Source organism: Haliotis rufescens, unplaced genomic scaffold (genome assembly GCF_023055435.1).
Source record: "Haliotis rufescens isolate VD_foot unplaced genomic scaffold, xgHalRufe1.0.p SCAF_99, whole genome shotgun sequence".
Lineage (NCBI taxonomy): Eukaryota > Metazoa > Mollusca > Gastropoda > Lepetellida > Haliotidae > Haliotis > Haliotis rufescens.
This window is the reverse complement of record NW_025964393.1, coordinates 493,818-515,474: the sequence shown is the minus strand read 5'-3', so window position 1 is coordinate 515,474 and position 21,657 is coordinate 493,818. Positions and strand designations below refer to the sequence as shown.

Below are 21,657 nucleotides of genomic sequence, written 5' to 3'. Positions count from 1 at the left end.
AATATCTTGTGAATATCTACTAAGTGGGAAGGAATATTTTACAATGTGACATAAATGAAGTAACTATCTTCTTAACAGGGGTATGCATTTAAATCACAACAGAAATTAATGCACATTGAACGTAAATAAAATATTTCACTTCAATACAAATTATTCATCTTCGGCAAAAATGTAATTTTTATGCATTATTTTGATGGGAGTCGAATGGAAATCGTATCAGTCATAGAGCTAGATAAATGACTTCACTTATAATTTCATTCACTGTTCACGTCTTAAAGCTAGATCCCGTATTTGTCCAATAATTGTTGATATAAAAAAAATATATCAGACAATGTCAACAGTCGGCAATTCGTCTGTGGCTTCTTAATTTAATAACAGATACCACTACCTGATGCAGTGAACGGATGGGCGAGATGTCAGACATACCCAGCGTGTTCGGAGAGCATATTTGACCACAGCCCATTTAGTTGCGATAACTGAGACCAAAAGAAACACGTCTCGAACGTTAGATAACAAATTCTGATGCATATGAATAATGGCTGCACGATGCCACGTATTTAATGTATTCTTGTCAAGACTGCCCAAAAGAAATTAAGTCCCGTGTTGGTTGTCGCCGCCATTTCTCGCACGCCGTTTCTGTCTGGATAAGGTGTTGTCAATTATCTATGATCGGCTTTTGACGGATGCAGCCGAGGTTATTCCGCTGCATTTGACAGAGTTTCCCATAGCTGCTGCGCACGTATTCCGCAACCGATGTTTTGCAATGTGACCACCACATGAGATGATTCCTGATCACTCTCATTCAATCCCTTATCTCTTTTCGATAGGCCTAAATGTATCAAGATTGTGACTTTTCCTTCTTTTAACCAGTTCTCATTCTGGTTAGGATTTGTTTGTTTGTTTGTTGTTTAACGCCGCACTCAGAAATAGTCCAGCTTTAGACGGCGGTCAGTAAATAATCGAGTCTGGACCAGACAATCCAGTAATATAATGCACGTCGATCTACGCAATTGGGATACGATGACATGCATCAACCAAGTCAGCGAGCATGACAACCCGATCCCGTTAGTCGCCTCTTACGACAAGCATAGTCACCTTTTACGGCACACATGGGTTGCTGAAGACCTATTCTGACACGTTTTTTTACGTGTCTCTAGTTAGGACTTCAGTCTAAAAATGAACAGTCAAAATAATGACCTCACTGACCTCAACAATATCCATTCATATTAAACATAGTAGCCAGAATTGCATTTAGTTGCAATGTGGTTCAGTTAATATCTTAATTGCTTAACAACTATTCTCACTGATAATTTAATGAAAAAACCCCATTATATAACCTATATATATAGAAAGATTTGCTTCATAAATCTCCATTCAATTGAGTGTCTACTCATATACACTGAAATACCGAATCTACTAGATGCTATTAAAATCATCTTACATCATGTCAGATGGCAGGTGTTAGCTGACCTAAGATAACCCATTCCTATCCGTTGGATATTGAAATAAATAGACATGCTAGACATATTTTAACGATGGCACTAAATATATCAAATGCCAATAACACATGTAGTGAGTGAACCACGTCCAAGGGCATATATTTCTCTAAATATTTCGGCATCTCTTCATACCTACACTGAGCGGATCCTACGCCATAAACACCCTGACACATGCAGTCGGTATACTTTACTTTCTGTATTGTGTCACATGCAGTCAGTATATTTTACTTCTTGTCGTGTGCCACGTGCAGTCAGTATATTTTACTTCCTGTCGTGTGTCACATACAGTCAGTATACTTTACTTTCTGTAGTGTGGTACATGCAGTCGGTATATTTTACTTCCTGTCGTGTGCCACGTGCAGTCAGTATACTTTACTTTCTGTAGTGTGTCATATGCAGTGGGTATACTTTACTTTCTGTAGTGTGTCACATGCAGTCAGTATACTTTACTTTCTGTAGTGTGTCATATGCAGTCGGTATACTTTACTTCCTGTCGTGCGCCACGTGCAGTCAGTATACTTTACTTTCTGTAGTGTGTCACATGCAGTCAGTATACTTTACTTTCTGTAGTGTGTCATATGCAGTCGGTATACTTTACTTCCTGTCGTGCGCCACGTGCAGTCAGTATACGTTACTTTCTGTAGTGTGTCACATGCAGTCGGTATATTTTACTTTCTGTAGTGTGTCATATGCAGTCGGTATCCTTTACTTCCTGTCGTGTGCCACGTGCAGTCAGTATACTTTACTTTCTGTAGTGTGTCACGTGAGGTCAGTATACTTTACTTTCTGTAGTGTGGTACATGCAGTCGGTATATTTTACTTCCTGTCGTGTGTCATATGCAGTCGGTATACTTTACTTTCTGTCGTGTGCCACGTGCAGTCAGTATACTTTACTTTCTGTCGTGTGGTACATGCAGTCGGTATATTTTACTTCCTGTCGTGTGCCACGTGATGTCAGTATACTTTACTTTCTGTAGTGTGGTACATGCAGTCGGTATATTTTATTTCCTGTCGTGTGCCACGTGCAGTCAGTATACTTTACTTTCTGTAGTGTGGTACATGCAGTCAGTATATTTTACTTCCTGTCGTGTGCCACGTGCAGTCGGTATACTTTACTTCCTGTCATGTGCCACGTGCTGTCAGTATACTTTACTTTCTGTAGTGTGGTACATGCAGTCGGTATGCTTTACTTCCTGTCGTGTGCCACGCGCAGTCAGTATACTTTACTTTCTGTAGTGTGTCACATGCAGTCGGTATATTTTACTTCCTGTCGTGTGCCACGTGCAGTCAGTATACTTTACTTCCTGTCATGTGCCACGTGCAGTCAGTATACTTTACTTTCCTGTAGTGTGTCACATGCAGTCAGTATATTCTACGTCCTGTCGTGTGCCACGTGCAGTCGGTATACTTTACTTTCTGTAGTGTGTCACATGAGTAAGTATACTTTATTTTCCGTAGTGTGTCATATGCAGTCGGTATATTTTACTTCCTGTCGTGTGCCACGTGCAGTCAGTATACTTTACTTTCTGTAGTGTGTCACATGCAGTCGGTATATTTTACTTCTAGTCGTGTGCCACGTGCAGTCAGTATACTTTACTTTCTGCCATGTGCCACGTGCAGTCAGTATATTTTACTTCCTGTCGTGTGCCACGTGAGGTCAGTATACTTTACTTTCTGTGGTGTGTCACATGCAGTCGGTGTATTTTACTTTTATGTCGTATGTCACATGTACGACACGTTATTTCCTGTTCTGATTTGTTGCGGTGTGTGTTGACATGTGGTAGTTTTAGTCAAGTGACAACAACAGTCGAGACATCCCGTCCGACACAGTCATATCGTGGCCGGATATCAGTTCTCCTCTCATGTCTGAATGGCTGATATGACCTGCGTACATCATGACCCACAGTGGCATGTCAAAAGCAGCATCATTGACTGTGTAGATAACTTTGACTGCAACAACACCAACAACGTAGATTTTCTCCTTTGTACCGTTCAGGAAGAAACACAAGTGTAAATCATTCGACTCTCCAATCTGGTTCTTGCAAAGTGGGAAGTCAGTGAGGAGTTTGTCGTTATATCTCACATTGAGACACAGCTGCGACTTGTGCTAGGTGCATGTTACAACATGTACACTCAGTCCAATAGGTTGACTCCTGCGAGTATCTACAGGGGAGGGGGTCAGTGCTGTCTCAGCTACCATGTGATTTTCCTCTTTCATCTGCTTCATTGGGAATCGACACTTAACAGGAAACATGCATCGCTGACCTCGCCTGATGACCAGAGGCCGTGACGCCAGTACACGTTTCCCTGAATGTATCCGACATCCGGTGTCTGGTTGAGGAGGATCTGGCCTGGTGTTAGTGAGTACAGATCCTGATGTAGTGACGTCATAGCTGGCTGTGTTGGAGTCCCACTGCAGGGTCGGACCTGTGGGTCGAAACACACTTTTTGATGGAATGTAATGATCTGTCTAAAAAGGAAAACGTTTGCCTAACATTATAGTTCAACATGTATCTCACTAAAGTAATGACTTCACCTGTAAATGAGATAATCATCTGTAACTTACCAAATATACATTTAGGCAAAAAGCAATGTATAACCACCACGTAGAGTAAGTTACATAACTGCAGACGAGGTCTATAACCCCCAAAGCAGCCGAAGTAACATATGTAGACAAGCAGTTCTTTAAGCGCCTAGTTGGACACAGCAACAATCATCGAAAACATCCATTCTAAAATGCAATTGCACTTTTCAGAATATATATAAGAATCCGATTTCTTTAACATATCCTTTAATCGAATGTGCGCAAACGCGATAAAAGGATCTTGACAGTTTCATGCATAATGGCACTTGCGGGTGTGAAATCCATGGTCGTCCTATCTAAATACATATTCATAAGCATGATACCAGATGTTTACGCATGTGTGCATGTGTGCATACGTGCATTGCGTTCTGCATGTGTATCGTTCTTAAACAACTCACATGTAACCTGTTCTTCATTTCCAGAAATTCTTTCGTCTACGTCAGCCACTGAAAGTAAATAACCCCAGTATATGATACCACAAACAAATGGTATTCACAGGAGATAACATATCTGATAGGTGTTTAAAAAATAGTTGATTTTGTTTCTAAAAACTATTATGAAACAAAACATGATCACCTTCATTAGGGACGCATTACAAAAGAGTTGAAAAGGTATAGACACACAACATAACAATCTCTGCATTTACGGAAATTTTTCAGAAAGAAATAATAGATGAACATTCTCAAATTAAAACATGTTTGATCTATCTTCAAGCGACAGCATTGAAAATAAATAATTTGTTTCTCATAAAGACACAAGCTGTTTATCAAGATTTATAATAATTGCACTGAAAAGTGTAATTGTGTGAAAATATGTTTTAAAATGTCTGTTTGCATATAGGAATAATTTTTCGCATATTCAAGATGAGTTTTTCCAAATGGTCATTCACAAAAATGACACAAAAATGCATATCAAACCAACCTTCAGGTAACTCTGCAGGTTCCAGGGTGATGGTGTTATACATTTCAGCCTCTGGCACATAGCTCGGCCTCTGTGTTGGGGAGAATGTGACAGACCTGACCAATCCTGTCGACTTAACGGAAGTGATGAGGTGGTTGAAGTTGGCTCGGACAAAACTGACACCTGTTCTGAAGAGCCCAACTTCCTTTGCCGACTCTTCCAACAAGGTGTTCAAGGAGTCGGCAGAAGACAACATCAGTTGTAGATCCTCTATCTGGTCAGCCTTCCCCCTCATCTGTTTTGTATATACAGTGGAAGACTTTAGTTTAGTCAGCAATGTTCGGGTTGACTCCTTGGCCTCTTCTGTTAGTTTACGTGATTTGGTGGATTTCTGCTCAACATCTGACAACAGAATGGCTCTTCTTTCCTGTATGTTATCAATCAGGTTGTCAAAAGTCTGATTGATGTCCTGCTTAGCAGCTTCTGTTGATACCATGATGGTTTGAAATATTTTCGTCAGTTCCGTTTCTGTTTCTGAGAGCTTGTTTGTCTTCACTTCGAGTCTGGCCAAAGTGTCATCAGTAGACTGTGCCTTGTCCTGGTGTGCCTCGGCCACAGATACAACCTTATGTCCCTTCCCTTTATCGTGGTCCAGCACAGTGCAGGACACGCATATGATCTTGTCACAAGTGTAGCAGTAAAATTGCCGTGGCTGTTGATGCTGACTACATTCATGTAAACGACGAAAGCTCTGGACAGGTCGGCCTTTCATCTCCTCAAAGGTAACTGTCGTGTGGAGTCTAGATAATCTGTGTCGGTCATGTGAAGTTTTACACTCTGTGCACATGAACACACAGAAGTCATAACATCTGGCCACAGCCTCGTTGTTGTCCGGACAATCTGTACATGGCAAGCGGAGACCTTTGTGGATCTTCAGATCATCAAGGATTTTCAGAATGAGAGGTTCACTTGGAAGAGACTCGACTCCATTAGGAAGATGATGATTGTGGCGACTGATTGGACAAAGCAACGTCTTGTCTGTTTCCTTGTAGATCTTCTGGAGACAGTCATGACATATGCACTGTACACATCATGTCATTCGGCGGGGGAGATGGGAGGCCTCATCAAACTGTTCATTGCAGATTGGGCACTCGGTCAGGTAGTTCTTGATGGCTGACACAGCGATGAATTCAGACATTGTTACCTGTGAATAGCGGAATAAAGAATAAATCAGTCAGACATTTTTTATAATTATGTACTTAATATTTGGCTGTAGTTGGATTGACACACTCGTCTCACCAGATACTGGTTTTTTACACGTTGTTTATAAAATCGTTTCCAGACTCGTTATTTCACAATTCGTACTGACAGTGACGTGTGATATTATGTATTTTTCTTTACCACGCGTCATATTTTGAGATTTGATCAAATTACTTAGATGACCCCATGCCGTTAATGTAACCTCCAGAGCCATCACAGTCTTTAATTTGTCTAATTAAAGTACATATGCCTCACATAATTTAAAGAGTTCATATTAATCAACGTTATTATTTACACATATCGTTCCTGGATAGAGGTCGTCATTATTAACAAATAATGTGTCAAGATGTTTAGAACAAGTAGTAATGTCACAGTTAATAATATTTAAAGCAAACACTTAGACAGTTAGCTCGATCACGCCACCAGCACGGCGCTAGGTGCCCGTCAATCCAAACAATCACTAAGTGTTGCGTGTGAGGCGCGTACGTTTCAATAAAGTAGGTCGCTTGTGATAAATACCTCCACTTGAAGGACCTCTTTCAACAGTTACATGCAGAGACCCTTACCCGCTATGTATGTCACTTTAGGATATGTGACTGCATACATTTTAGTTTTGCGTTAATTACTAATAATGAATCATAATAAGTCTGTAGCGGATCATAAACAACCATTGAGAATAAGTGTTATGTGACGTTACAACAGTCAGATTACTCAATATTATGTGTGTCGAAATTTTACATTGTGGTCAAACAAAAGATTAGATTTTGCACAAAAGGGACGTTCGTTTATGGTCTGAGATGACAGTCGGAGCTGGGTTAATGAATCGAAATAATCGAAACTACGAGAAAATCCAAGTAACGAGAAAACATTCGAAATTTCGAGTTTCCTAAATAAATTTGAAATAACAAAAAAAACTCGAAATTACGAGAAAATGCTCGACGAAAGGAGAGAGAAATTGAAATATCGCGAAAATAATTGAAATTTCTAGAAAATAATTCAAATATCGAGAAAATAATTGAGGCAAGAAGAACAAATTCGAAATTTCGAGGTTTAAAATAAATTTGAAATAACGAAAATATATCCGAAATTACGAATATATAATTGAAGTGACGAGAAAAAACACGAAATATCGAAAAATTAAACAAATAACTAAAATAACCTCAACAGCATGCACAGTTGCTGATAATATCAGTCACTAGCTTATCTGGTCCAGACTCGATTTCTTCCGTCATATTGCTAGAACAATGCTTTGTGTGGCTTTCAACAAGAAACAAGCAAACAATATATAAAAAAAGGCAAGTTGCACTGTTGAGATAACTCAAGCTCAAGTTTGTCCTCCTTGGTGTTTGCAAGATAAATCGAAGACAATATTCCAATGTCTGACTGCCCTACGTCAATAGGTTGCAGACCCGTGAAGATTCCGGGGTAGAATAGGTCTTCAGCAACCAATACTTGTCGTGAAAGGCGACTAACGGGATCGGGTGGTCATGCTAAAACCCTTTGACCAAGGACGGTAAAATAGCTGTTAAGATAATTTAATGTATTTCACTTAACTATTACCAACAGACGACTGAACAAAGCAATACAAGCTGTTTGCAAAAAACCCCGATTCCTCAACTATACGATGGTTGATATACTACAAATCATACACAATATTCAAACGAATTATTTCGAAATTTTTATAAAAGAAAACTCTCGCTTTGATAAAAAGCACACCAACAAGACGCTGTCGTATAAATATCAGCATTAAGTACTTACTGAAATTGTTAATGGAAAACTAAGGTAATACATCTTAGGGTTTTTAAGACAACCTTAATGGGTAACGTACGTATATTCTGCTTCACTAAACCTGTAAGGGACTATATTATTCCAAAACAATTTCTTCAGTTAAGTACCAACTATACCAAAGCTATTGTATTTTATATGCAGCATATATTTTGTATTCAGCTACATGTCCTTACTTGAGTACATAATCGAGACTTGACCAGACAAACCAGTAACTGATATTGTCATAACGATCCACTCCGTCGGGGTACAATTTCACCAATTCACCGAACCTGACCGCCCCACCCATAACGACAAGCGAAGGCTACTTGGGAATCTCCACTGGGGTTGTATATTAAATGGTCATGCTATGTTGTTTGTATATAATTCGAAATACTTCCATGCATTTCTTAGACATGGTCGATATGGCATTCCTTCATGAAGTTAATGTAATGAACATATATAACATGTGTACACTATTTATTACACCTTGGCCATGATATCTGTGAATGAATGAGTGTAAGTGCTTGCCAAATATATAACTTTCAATGAAAGAATCGATATTTATTACAGAGAGGTTCAATACTTTGGCAACAGGAATAAGCGAGCGCTGCTGTAACGCCTACATTTTACTGCAAGAAGCGGGTACATTAAGAATTATCCTTCTTGTTTGAAGTAGCTCTTGTGTTCATATGCCAATATTGAACCCACAATATGGGCACGTCTTTTCCCGGAATGGCACGAGTTGGTCACGAATGTGTCAAGAATGTTGTGGCGTATATCCCCGAATCCCGCTTACCAAATTAGGGTTGGCAGCCTCATCGTCTCCCTCTCAGCATTGCGGTAAACTTTCTGACAAATGTCATGCATTTCAGGGTTTTAATAAAACTAAACCATTTAAGGTACAATCGAGCATGTTCTTTTTATGAAGATTTCAAAGAGCGTCACATGGCTCTTGCTCAAAAGTTGTTTTTAATAAGGCGACATTATTCAAGGCCCCAGTAAAGCTTTCAAAAGCCTTTAAAGTGACCTGTGGAGGACATTTCTAAATTTGACGCATCATCCCCAAACATGATGTCCGATGCAATTCCCTATCTTGACTTGTACCATATGTTCCCGTGTTTTTTCAGGTGACCAATTGTCTTGCCTTTGCATGTGTTTCTGACGGGTGCCACTAGTTGGGCAGGAAACGTTCACCTTTTCTCGAACATATGCTTTCATCACGATTTGATAGTGATTCATCAACACATGCTCATGATACAGTCAGAACCGTACATTCTAGTCTGCTTTCAACAGATATTTTTGGTGGCCATGGAAAAGGGTCTTGTTGCTTTTATTCACACATTTTTACTCTTCATATACGAAGGTTTCCGCTGAGCCCTCGACATGTGTCCCGTGTAGTCAGTATACATTACTTCCTGTTGTGTGTCACATGAAGTCGGTATACATTACTTCCTGTTGTGTGTCACATGAAGTCGGTATACATTACTTCCTGTTGTGTGTCACATGAAGTCGGTGTACATTACTTCCTGTTGTGTGTCACATGAAGTCGGTACACATTACTTCCTGTTGTGTGTCACATGAAGTCGGTATACTTTACTTCCTGTTGTGTGTCACATGAAGTCGGTATACATTACTTCCTGTTGTGTGTCACATGAAGTCGGTATACATTACTTCCTGTTGTGTGTCACATGAAGTCGGTATACATGAGTTCCTGTTGTGTGTCACATGAAGTCGGTATACATTACTTCCTGATGTGTGACACATGAAGTCGGTATACATTACTTCCTGTTGTGTGTCACATGAAGTCGGTATACATTACTTCCTGTTGTGTGTCTCATAAAGTCGGTATACATTACTTCCTGTTGTGTGTCACATGAAGTCGGTATACATTACTTCCTGTTGTGTGTCACATAAAGTCAGCATAGATAACTTCCCATTGTATGACACATGCAGTCGGCATACTTTTCTTCATGATGTAGTTAAATGTGGTACTGGGTGCGGTGTTCGTTAAAATGTCAGTAGAACTTTTAGTCAAGTGATAACAACAGTCGAGACACCCCATCAGACACAGTCGTATCGTGGCCGGATATTAGTTCTACTCTCATGTCTGAGACCTTGGGTATATCTACAGACACCATGACCCACAGTGGCCTGTCAAATGCAGCATCATTGACCTTGCAGATCACTTTGACCGCAACAACATCAACAACGTAGAGTTTCCCCTTTGTCCCGTCCAGTAAGAAACATAAGTGTAAGTCACGTGACTCCCCAATCTGGTTCTTAGTGAGGCAGGAATCAGTGAGGAGTCTGTTGTCATATCTCACCTTGAGACACAGGTGCTGCTTGTGATTGGTGCATGTTGCAACACATACGCTCAAACCGGCTTGTTGACACCAGGGTGTATCTACAGGGGAAGAGACCAGTGCTGTCTCAAATATCATCATATTTTCCTCTGTCACCCGTCTCACTGTGAATCGACACGTAACATGAAACATGTCACGATGGCCACGCCTGATGACCAGAGGCCGTGACGCCAGTACACGTCTCCCTGAATGCATCCGACACCCGGTGTCTGGTTGAGGAGGATCTGGCCTGGAATTAGTGATTACAGACCCGGATATAGTGACTTCACCGCTGGCTGTGTTGGAGTCCCACTCCAGGGTCGGACCTGTGTTAGAAACAAACTTTTTGAGGGAATATAAACACTTGATGAATTAAAATGGTACGTCTTATGGATTACTAACAGTTAAAAGAGTCAGATCTGCCTCAAGGTAACAAAATAACTCTTAACACCCGTCCTCCACTCCAAAAAGGTGAACATTGTAGTTCAACGTTTATGTCACTAAAGCCACGACATAACCTGTAAACGAGACATGATATAGAGAGTCGTTGATAACTAACCAAATATACAGTTAGACCGTAAACAAGTCATATAATTGAAGACAAGGGCAACAACCAAAGTAGCAGCCACAGTGACATACATGTGAACCAGCGTGAAGTACTCATGTACATAACAGTTCTTAAACCATACAACCTCATTTCTACAGCCATAGAAAGTATCTGTTCCAATCAACAATTCCATTTCCAGAATTTAATGAAGAATCTACTTTCTTTAAATATCGTTCAATCGATAACACGCATATGTAGGTAAAACAATATTGAAGATAAACTGTTTCATGAAATGTGGCATATAGTGTGGTTCACTGGAAAGATGTTTCAACAAGTGTACTTTTGTGAGATTAAATCGACATTTAGATGTTGAGTCATTGCAAAATATAATCGTTAAACCACTCACTACCTGGTAAGAGGTGAGGTGAAATTGGGGTTAACGTCGCGTCCAAGATTATTGCACTTATATAGCGACGTGCATGTACGTGTGTCTGTGCGTGTGGCTGCTTGTACTAGTCCGGACTGATGCCGATTTATAGTGCTAGCTCACTGAGATACCATGCCGCAGTTTAACATGAATACCCCACTCAGACACAGTATACTGACTCCGAGCCGAGCAGTCCTTGTTTTAGCCCCTTAATGTCGAGCGCCAGACAGGGTAAGAACAAGTACCATATTTTAACGTTTTTTTGGTATGACGCGGCCTGGAATCGAACCCCGGACCCTACCTGGTAAAATATAATCGAATTGCCCCTCGAAGTGTTTCATTGCTCTACCGCCGCGTTACTATGTTTTACTCTGTACTAACTCATGGTCATACGTGAAGAAATGCCATCAGATGATAACAGTTGGTCTCGTTGATAGAGACGATCAAAAATCCAACGACTTCAACTTTCCAATAGTCAAGTATCCATATCAGTGACAAAATTGATGCCCTATGCAATTCCCTATTTTAACTTGTACCCGTGTTTTTTTCAGGTGAACCACTGACTTGCATTTGCATGTGTTTGTGATGGGTGCCACTGGTGGGGCTGTTACGCTTACCTTTTCGCGAACACCTGGTATCATCACTATTTGGTAGTGATTCATAAACACATGCTTACGATATAGTCGGAATTGTACTATCGAATTGTACTTTGCATGAGATTTCTATCAGATATGGAAAGGGTTTTGTCACTTTATCTGCTTACATATCGGGACATATTTGCTTTGTTCATTAAGTACCCTGTAAAAGATGAAAGTAATACCCAAAGCATGAATGATGTGGTTATTTGTAAGACAAGAAAAGACGTTTGCCACAATTGAAGGTGAACAACGCAAAATATGTCCCTGATACATCTGATGACACACAACGATAATATGAATTACAACAATTTATGGAAAGACATCGACAATAGTACTTGGATAGTAACTACATAATTAAATGTACGACGTGGATGTGTTATTTCTTATAACATGTTGCCATGAGGAATCGGCGAGAATACCGTTACTCGGATTGAAAACTCTTCCGTGCAGTCAACACGGTCAAGTATCGTTAAACCACTCACTACCTGGTAAGAAAGAAAAAACGTGAACACTGAGAGTGTAATGTGCGTCACGTGTTTTAAAGGGTACATATTAATCAACATTATTCTTTTAATATGTGGTTCCTTGACAAAGTTAATTGCTGTATGCAATTTCTGTGTCTACGTATGTGCGTGCGAGTTCTGTATGTGTGCTCTTCTAAAACAACTCACATCTAACAACTTCATCATTTCCAGAAATAATTCTCTTGTCAACATCAGCCACTGAAAATAAATAACCACCTTATAAATTTGGACAAACAAATACTGTTGCTATATATGTCAAAATCAAAGACATCAAACATCCCGGACCACTTATCTAAACTATTAGTTTATATATCGACAGTTTTGCAGATAACTTACGAATTTATATTCTTACATTTCAAAATGTTAGATCAACTCCTGGGTGAGTGAGTGAGTAGGTGGTTTGGGGTTTCACACATTGCACCCACGTGGGGATTCAAAACCGGGCCTTCGGCGTGACGAACGCTCTAACCAATAGGATACCCCACCATCCCCCAACCAACTGGCGACAACAATCAATATAAACATTTTTTGTACCAATATCATTGACTGTTTCTCATGAACTAAAAATTAAAAACTGTTATCGAATGGTGAATTCAAAATTTGATTTAAAGATGGTTTTGAAATGCCTGCATATATTTCCACATTGGGGCTACATTATAACATTAAATCATTTTTCAAATTAATATTAATATTTTTCATTAATATGGACATACAATGTCACTAAAGTTACACTGTTTGCGGTGAGTGACTTTCATTATAAGCATCTTCAACCTACCTTCAGGTAACACTGAAGGTTCCAGAGTGATGATATTATACATGGCAGTCTCTGGTATAGTGTTTGGCCTCTGAGTCGGGGAGTATGTGATAGACCTCACCAGTACTGTCGACTTGATAGTGGTGATAAGATGATCTAAGTTGGCAGAGACAAAACTGACACCTGTTCTAAAGAACCCAACTTCCTTTGGTGACTCCTCCAACAAGGTGTTAAAGGAGCCGACAGAAGACAACATCAGTTGTAGATCCTCTATCTGGTCAGCTTTCCCCCTCATCTGTTTTGTATATTCAGTGGAAGACTTCAGTTTAGTCAGCAATGTCCGGGTTGACTCCTGGGCCTCTTCTGTTTGTTTACGTGAGTTGGTGGATTTCTCCTCAACATCTGACAACAGAATGGCTCTTCTTTCCTGTATCTGATCAATCAGGTTGTCAAAGGTCTGATTGATGTCCTGCTTAGCAGCTTCTGTTGATACCATGATGGTTTTTAACTTTTTCGTCAGTTCTGTGTTTGTTTTAGAAATTTTGTTTTTCTTCTCTTCGAGTCTCGCCAAAGTTTTATCAGTAGATTTTGCCTTTTCCTGGTGTGCCTCGGCCACAGATACAACGTTGTGTCCATTTCCTTTATCGTGATCAAGCACAGTGCAGGACACGCATATGATCTTGTCACAAGTGTAACAGTAAAATTGCTGTGTCTGTTGATGCTGACTACATTCATGTAAACGACGAAAGCTCTGGACAGGTCGACCTTTCATCTCCTCAAAGGTAACTGTCGTGTGATGTCTAGATAACCTGTGTCGGCCATGTGATGTTTTACACTCTGTGCACATGAAGACACAGCAGTCATCACATCTGGCCACAGCCTCGTTGTTGTCCGGACAATCTGTACATGGCAAGCGGAGACCTTTGTGGATCTTGAAGTCATCAATGATTTTTAGGATGAGGGGTTCGCTTGAGAGAGACTCAACTCCACCGGGAAGATGATGATTGTGGCGACTGATTGGACAAAGCAACGTCTTGTCTGTTTCCTTGTAGATCTTCTGGAGACAGTCATGACATATGCACTGTACACAGCATGTTATTCGGCGGGGGAGATGGGAGGCCTCATCAAACTGTTCTTTGCAGATAGGGCACTCAGTCAGGTAGTTCTTGAGGGCTGATACAGCGATGAAGTCAGACATTGTTACCTGTGAATAGCAAAATAAGGAATGAATCTGTTTGCATTTTTTAAAATTTTATAAATGTTCCTACCTGAACTTCTTGTACAATCATTAATAGCCGGGGATCACTCACAAGTATTTATTAACAGTTAGATATCAATGACCTTAACAATAACATTATTTGTTATAAGAGTGTTTGTGTGTGATATGGAGAAGAGTTATTTGTTTTACCCTCTAAGTCATGAGGCGTCTCAACAAAGCTAAATATATGAGCTGGGTTTAATACCACATTTTACATGTCTCCATTTTACATAACAACATCGTGGCTAAGTCTGAAGTCTGAAAAGGAGCGGGTTGTAGATATTTACAACTTATTTAGACCAACAGGCGCTTGTCTGGTTTTCACAAACCAATGATTATGACAAGGGAAAGTCTGAGATTCAAACCTACAAGTACTTGGGTATGACCAAGGGACACAGATTAATACAACCGTCACAGTCTGTGTACTGCAACATGTCAAGCTGTTTCCTGTTTTATATCATTTACTAAGTATGACTATTGAGAAAAACAATTCGCAGAGAAAGTAATTAACATTTGGCTTCTGCCTTCTGATATTATTTAATTCGTATACCATTTTGCCGGAATACCATGCAGATTGAAGAGGTACCGTAATCCCCATGGTCCCTAGTATGGTAGTCTACCTTTGGTTTCTGGTGATCTATTGCCCAGTTGTATTTTTTACTTTTAAAAAAGTTGCAGCATGTTAACCCTCTTTTACCAGTATCAAATAAAATGTGTGATAATCTAGTTATTGTACTGTCCATTGCTGACATGTTTTTATATGATATTACTTTATTGTGTACTCCAGTCACGAAATGGCTGAAAAACTGTAAAATTTCTACTTTAAGATAAAGTACTCGGTAAACAGTAGTTAGAGTTCGCCTCCTTAAACCAAACCTGTAATTCACATGGTCACAGTGCAGAGATCGACATCACTTCTGTAAATATTATGGCATTTAATAATTTACCTCAATAAAGATAGATAAAGTGATATTTTGTATTTTAATTATTCAACGGAAGTATTTAGTTTCGAATGTGGTGCCCTTTATCTGTTAGTTAATAGAGTTCGCTCCCCTGTACAAACCCTCGATGATGCGGTAGTAGTTATAGCAACCAATTACAGGTCTCGCTCACTCACTCATGTTTCTGTGTAACCTGATACTAGTAATCCATATATTCCGTATTCCATATACTAGTACTGCTAGCGTAGAAGTACCAGAGATCACTAGAGATATAGAAAGGTGATTAGGGGTGAAATTGGGTTTAGCGTAGCAAAGATTGCTGCACTCATATAGCGACGTGCACGCAACAAGTACCATCTTTCAACGTCTTTTGGTATGACGCGACCGTGGATCGAACCCCGGACCTTCCGCTCTCCGGGCGGATGCTCTACAACTAGACCACGGAGGCGGTCAGTTTAAGAAAGACATTTGAATAACCCCTTACGATCATACATCATCATTTTAGCTGCCCATATTTTACATAAAAATATGATTAAAAACAACTTTGATGTTACTCTTGTGAGTTAATATTGATGCCATGTCGGCAATATGCCAGTCATGAATAAACAAATATACAAGTTATACACATTTCAAGAATGCTCCACCTCACCCGAATAAAATAAAGAAATTTAGTCGATCTGACATGTGAGCGATATAACTACATGTTACATGCGCCGTCCTGTTAAAGAAACATTTACAGATATATGTTCAAATGAATTGCTTCTATCCTGGTTGTAATTCACATTTATGTTTACTAATACTTACCAGGAGTTCAATAGTGATGAAGAGACATCGCATGTGCAACGTGACTTGTTAGGTAGAATCTGTCAGTCAACAAATCACATGTAACTTCTAAATGGGGTCGGCGTTCTGCCCGGCTTATGTGCGTCCCAGTAATGTCGTGGCAGGTCGATGTACTCACTGAGCTCACATACCTTCCGGGTCCAGAGATTGACATAGTTTCGTGTTTATTCTAACTTCTACATGAAAGACTAAAAAGTTATCACAGTACGTTTCCCTCTTAAAGATACACTGGTCAAATCTGAGATTATGAAACTAGTTTCATATGCGTCTTATATAATGATAGAACTAATTTTATCGGTGTTACCTTACGTTTTCGGAAGTTTATGTCATTTAACCCTGGGCACAATCTTTCTTGTGAGTAAGATGTAAGGATATAGCTGACATTAAACAAATCAACACTGGTAGGTTATGTAATTGTCACAACTATTTTGTCCTCTACGCCAATTGGAAATTTTTCGGCGGATAATCTAGACTGGTTATTTTCTTGTATTGACAATTTATATTTACATAGGATCTTGATAGAGTGTGGCACAGAGAGAGACAGAGAGGGAGAGAGTAATAAACACACAGAGAGGGACACATACACGGAGAGAGAGGGAGAGGGAGAGAGGGAGAGGGATTAATCGTGTATTGTCTTGCTGAATTGTTACTGTTATCACTGAATAAAGGTCATTTCCGTGCGTGGGTTTCTGAATCACCGTTAGTTATAGCACTGTCAAACGAATGCTTACATCCGGGGTTTTCACTGACATAAAACTCGACATGCACACAGGATATTCGTCTATGTAGTTCTAGTTCAACAAACATGGGCAAACGGGCAGTCATGCATTGTTCGTCCTTCGCCACGATGTTTAAAATGGGTTTAAACTACATAACAGAAAACGTTATTTGATTGAACCCCCGCCTGTCTACATCCAACTTTCCCCGTTGCTTGTGTTAAGAACCCAATGATTGTCGTCAGTACCCATTGCTAGTCTTCACAAACCAAAGCTTAATCCAAGTAACCCATGCTCGCATTCAGTATCTCGTGTTTACCAACACAACCCCATGTGCAGACCATGCTTGTATCCAGCACCCCATACTTGCTCCTGTATGTCATCTGTCGGCAGGTCCCCTTGTTTTTCTCCAGAAGCCAATGTAAGTCGCTATTATTCCATGCTTGTATCCTCAACCCCATGTTTGCCTCCAGAAACTCATCTGTCAGCAGAACCCCATGTTTGTTTCCAGTACTGTGTTTTTGTAAAAAGTTAAACAAGTGGTATTTCATTAAGAACAATAATGTCAATCTCCTTGGTTGGAAGTAATTCTTATATCATTGCGATAACAATGACTGCTGGTTTTCAGACGAAGGTTATGACGGATCCACTATAAAACTTGGTCAATGCATTTATTCAAACCATATTTAGCGGAAGAAGCTCCTAGGGTAAGACACCCGAAGAAAGACCTGGGTAGAAAAGGCCAGCTCTCTGTCCCCAGTGTACGTCCAAAATGAAAAAGACAAGCAAATGAAAAATTGCATACAGGACAGAAAAACCATGAAAAAGACCAAACAAAGAAAAATGAAGAGTCAAAATTAGGACAACCTACTCTTAAAATATTTTCTACGATACAATAAGTCGTTCTGGGGATCAAGGGTGAGATACACAAATGTAAAATGACGAGACGAGAGCACGTGTTAAACGTTATTCGATATTTTCAAACATGAAAAGACTCTGTCAATAAACGTCTGAAGCATATATCCCTGCAGTCTTCATCATGGAGAAGAAGGTATCATGTTGTGCATGTGGACGTTATTTTAGATGATGCTCAAACACAAGAAAACTGTTCATCCACCACTTACAGAACAGATAAGGCCATCAGAAACCATGAAACCAGCACCACCCCAAATAGCAGAGACTTCTGATATTAGTTTCAAGTAATAATAATGAATAAATTGGGAACACATTACAACAAGTAGCGAAGTATGACAGAAGATGTTATGACTTGAAACAATCTTATAGGACGTTCGGGGTAAGATGGGCAATTTCAAAGTTGGAGTGGGGTTCGCTCAGTCATAGCCCACTCCATAACCGAACACCCGCCAAATCTGTCATGAATCCTCAGGTTGACATTGGCTTGAGGTTCATTTCGACCTCGCCTGACACATCCACGCTTATCAAGGAAGTGCAAGGTGCATCGGGACTCTTCTGAAAACATACCACGTGACCAGCGATGGTTACCCCAGTTTAGACGTTCTGTACACCATTGACGTATGTTGGCAACATGATGATTTGTAAGAGGTGGTACAACACGTGGCAGTCGAGCATGGAGATGAACTGCGTGTTGAGGATTTCTAATTGAATGACCCGTAACTCGTACTACAGTTTGCAAGTTTGCAGCAATTTGATTCGCCGTTTGAGCTCGATTTCGTAGAGCGTTTTTTTCGGATCAATCGATCCTGTACTCCTTCGTCGACCTGGAACCCCCCCATCGGGTCGATGGTCAACATTTTGGGTTTGTTAGTCCCTGTTCCACAATCTGCTAAAACAGACTGTGAAACATTGAATGGATTGGCCACTGCACGCTGACCTCTGCCAGTATCCAGCATGCCAGTAGCCTGTACTCCACGCGTTGCAGACGCCGCATCGCCAGTTCATACAGAAACGATGAATGAAATCAAGTAAATCACAACTGTATAATAAGGAGAAACAATGATCCACAAAGATATATCGACCTTCCTTGAAAGTGTCAAAATCAGGAATGACACGCTTAGCATGTGTGTGGCGATACTGTGTGCAAACTAAAGGATGTGATTTGGTGGTATGTTTTATTGTTCTTGCATAGGATGTCTGGGCCGATTTGATAATGAACTTCGCTTGGTTGACAGTCATTTCTGTACCGTCCTGTAGTATCAGAACCATCAACAAAATCAACATTGACATTGATACTATGTCCCACATCCTTGGCACGTTGAAGAAAACTGTGGAATGCCTTGTTTTCATCACGAGTCTTGACATGCTTCACAGGAGGATCAGACAAATAAATGTGTGCGAAAGTGCACAATACAATTCTATCATGAAGAGCCTCCAGGTTAATCAAACCACGCCCTCCCATTAAAACTGGTAAACATAAGCGATTGAGGGAAAGTGAGGGTGGTGGGATCTGTTGCCTGACATGATTCTTCGTGTGAGTTTATCAGTACCTTGAATTTCTTGTTGCGTCCAAATACAGCACCAAGAGAATACGAAAGGACGGGTACAGCATAAGTATTTGTGGCTTTGACTTTATTGCACACGTTCATCTCGGAACTCCAGATTTTCTTAAGTCTACATTTGTACTCTGCCCGAAGTTTTTCCTTGAGTTTTTGTCTCTAACGTATGTATAGGCCTGACCTTCCACAAGATTGTCAATAACTCATCCCCCAAGTAAACTCATTGATCCTTCCTCCTCTACCTTGCCACGTTTCATATGAAGAATGTTGCATTTGTCGAGTCCAAAAGGACATGCTAATATTACTAGAAAACGACTCGACAATGAGTATCTGTTTTTCTAGTGTGGATTCTCCTTCGGCAATAAGTTCAAAGTCATGCATATAGTGGAGATGAGTAAGGGGTGTTGGGCATCTGTGCTGAGGAGGCCCAGAATGAAAACCTTCCTCTTTGATGAGCAAAAGGCTTAAGGGATTTAGTGACAAACAGAAAAAACAAAGAACTAAAAAAGTCGCCCTGAAATATTCCTCTTCTGATACATCTCAAGTTGACTTGACCAGCAATTCATTAAAGACTTCAGTAAAACAAGTAGTCGCTAGGGGAGGTCAATACATTCCAAATCCATTCGTGAGGTACAGAATCGTAGGCTTTTCTGTAATCTATCCACCACATTGAGAGGTTACGGTGGTAAGTTTTAGCCTCTTCAAAGATCATTTTGTGAACTAGCAATTGATGTTTACAACCCCAACATCCCTTTCTGGCTCCTATCTGCTCCATGTAGATAATGTCATTGTAAGCGCAGTGTGATGACACAAGATCTGTAAGACAACCTGTAAATATCTTGTACTATGTATTCAAACAAGTAATAGGGTCAATCAAATCACCTTTCTTTGGGAGATGTATTGTTCGACCTTTGCACAACCGCAGCGGAACATCCCCAGTATCAACAAGAGGTTTTAAACAGTGAAGTAGTGGTGTTTGGACACATGGCAACAGTTTGTTGGAATTTAACTGTGCCAAAGAATGCACGCAGATTTAACATCGTCCTGGAACTTGGTGTCAGCATACACTGGTCTCGGTCTTGAACAACTGAGATGATGAGGGGCGGTCGGGTAGCCTAGTGGTTAAAGCGTTCGCTCCACACGCCTAAGACCCAGGTTCGATTCCCGACATTGGTACATTGTGTGATGCCCATTTCTTGTGTCCCCCGCTGTGATATTGCTGGAATATTGCTAAAAGCCGCGTAAAACCATACTCACTCACTCACTCACTCACTCACTCACTCACTCACTGAGATGATGACAAGCGATACTTTTTGTACCACATCACAGCCTACACTACTCTACGTTTAATGGTAAAGCTGCCTATCTTATATACCCAATCATTTCTCCTCGCCAGGTGATGAGCATTTTATAACATGCTCGGCTGTGTCTTCGCTGTACATGTAATACTGTTCAGAAGAGTATTATGTCTTGTCATCGATATGAATGACTGTAGGGTAATGCTGACTGAATGGACAGAACTTTGAAAAAACTGGTATCTTCGTTACCATGATGGTAAATTCACACATACCAATGTCTTCTCAACCTGTCTCTCTGATTGAGGACGGTTGAATGGACAGACAAGTGGATGAGTGCGTTCATCATGTCTATAAATAACATTTAAATAAATAACGTTGAAATGTCAGTTTGATTGGTCATAGACAAGTCTGGGCTTGAATGCAGTCTCGTTTTGATACGTCACTTTACTGGCTTGACCTATGCAATCATATGATTCACAGACTTATTTGATAACTGATCCTGCATTCAAATATAGCTTTACAGCTAAAACATACACAAACCTTTTGAAGACCTGTTATGTCAAATTAAAAACGTCATCTACGGCATTGAATGTGCCCTTTGAGGATTCACTTAAGTCTATTGTTGAATGTTTTCTATTGTGTCTTCTAACATTTCATTTCTGATAGTCACTTTACGGAAAATTTAGGACATCAGGGAAAATATACTATCCATCTGATAGCTTTAAATGCAATCGACCTTATTATTGGGTTCGACTGTCATATGGGTGTAATGACAAAATATAGAATATTGTCAGTCTTTCTAACCAACGAACAGCCAACATCAGTGGATTGAGTATGTTTCCTGCATCCCCAAAACTTTGATGCAGCCATGTTCAAATGAAAGGA

General features: G+C 40.1%; 2 protein-coding genes across 2 annotated transcripts; both read right to left on the bottom strand.

Annotated features, from left to right (window-relative positions):
• Positions 1 to 1,043: 1,043 nt before the first annotated feature.
• Positions 1,044 to 6,185, bottom strand: LOC124120293 (E3 ubiquitin-protein ligase TRIM39-like). The gene is made up of 3 exons (XM_048391809.1): positions 5,005 to 6,185; positions 4,482 to 4,529; positions 1,044 to 3,926 (listed from the first exon to the last, which is right to left on the bottom strand). The coding sequence occupies exons 1-3, from the start codon at positions 5,828 to 5,830 to the stop codon at positions 3,607 to 3,609; spliced, it is 1,194 nt and encodes a 397-aa protein (XP_048247766.1). The 5' UTR covers positions 5,831 to 6,185; the 3' UTR covers positions 1,044 to 3,606.
• A 2,897-nt stretch (positions 6,186 to 9,082) lies between these two features.
• On the bottom strand, positions 9,083 to 16,360 carry LOC124120306. Its single transcript, XM_046483103.2, has 4 exons — positions 16,246 to 16,360; positions 13,264 to 14,446; positions 12,636 to 12,686; positions 9,083 to 10,678 (listed from the first exon to the last, which is right to left on the bottom strand). Exons 1-4 carry the CDS (start codon positions 16,276 to 16,278, stop codon positions 10,038 to 10,040), a joined length of 1,908 nt encoding a protein of 635 aa, XP_046339059.2. The 5' UTR covers positions 16,279 to 16,360; the 3' UTR covers positions 9,083 to 10,037.
• Positions 16,361 to 21,657: the final 5,297 nt, after the last annotated feature.

What these genes read in the sequence shown, in the direction of transcription:
- LOC124120293 (XM_048391809.1), bottom strand. Translation starts at nt 5,830, where the DNA reads ATGTGCACAGAGTGTAAAACTTCACATGACCGACACAGATTATCTAGA. An exon ending in ACCTGCAGAGTTACCTGAAG is followed by an intron (nt 4,530 to 5,004) that starts GTTGGTTTGATA and finishes ATTTACTTTCAG; the next exon opens with TGGCTGACGTAGACGAAAGA. An exon ending in AAATGAAGAACAGGTTACAT is followed by an intron (nt 3,927 to 4,481) that starts GTGAGTTGTTTA and finishes TTCGACCCACAG; the next exon opens with GTCCGACCCTGCAGTGGGAC.
- LOC124120306 (XM_046483103.2), bottom strand. Translation starts at nt 16,278, where the DNA reads ATGCGATGTCTCTTCATCACTATTGAACTCCTG. An exon ending in TCATCACTATTGAACTCCTG is followed by an intron (nt 14,447 to 16,245) that starts GTAAGTATTAGT and finishes TGCTATTCACAG; the next exon opens with GTAACAATGTCTGACTTCAT. An exon ending in AAATGATGAAGTTGTTAGAT is followed by an intron (nt 10,679 to 12,635) that starts GTGAGTTGTTTT and finishes TTTCTAACACAG; the next exon opens with GTCCGACCCTGGAGTGGGAC.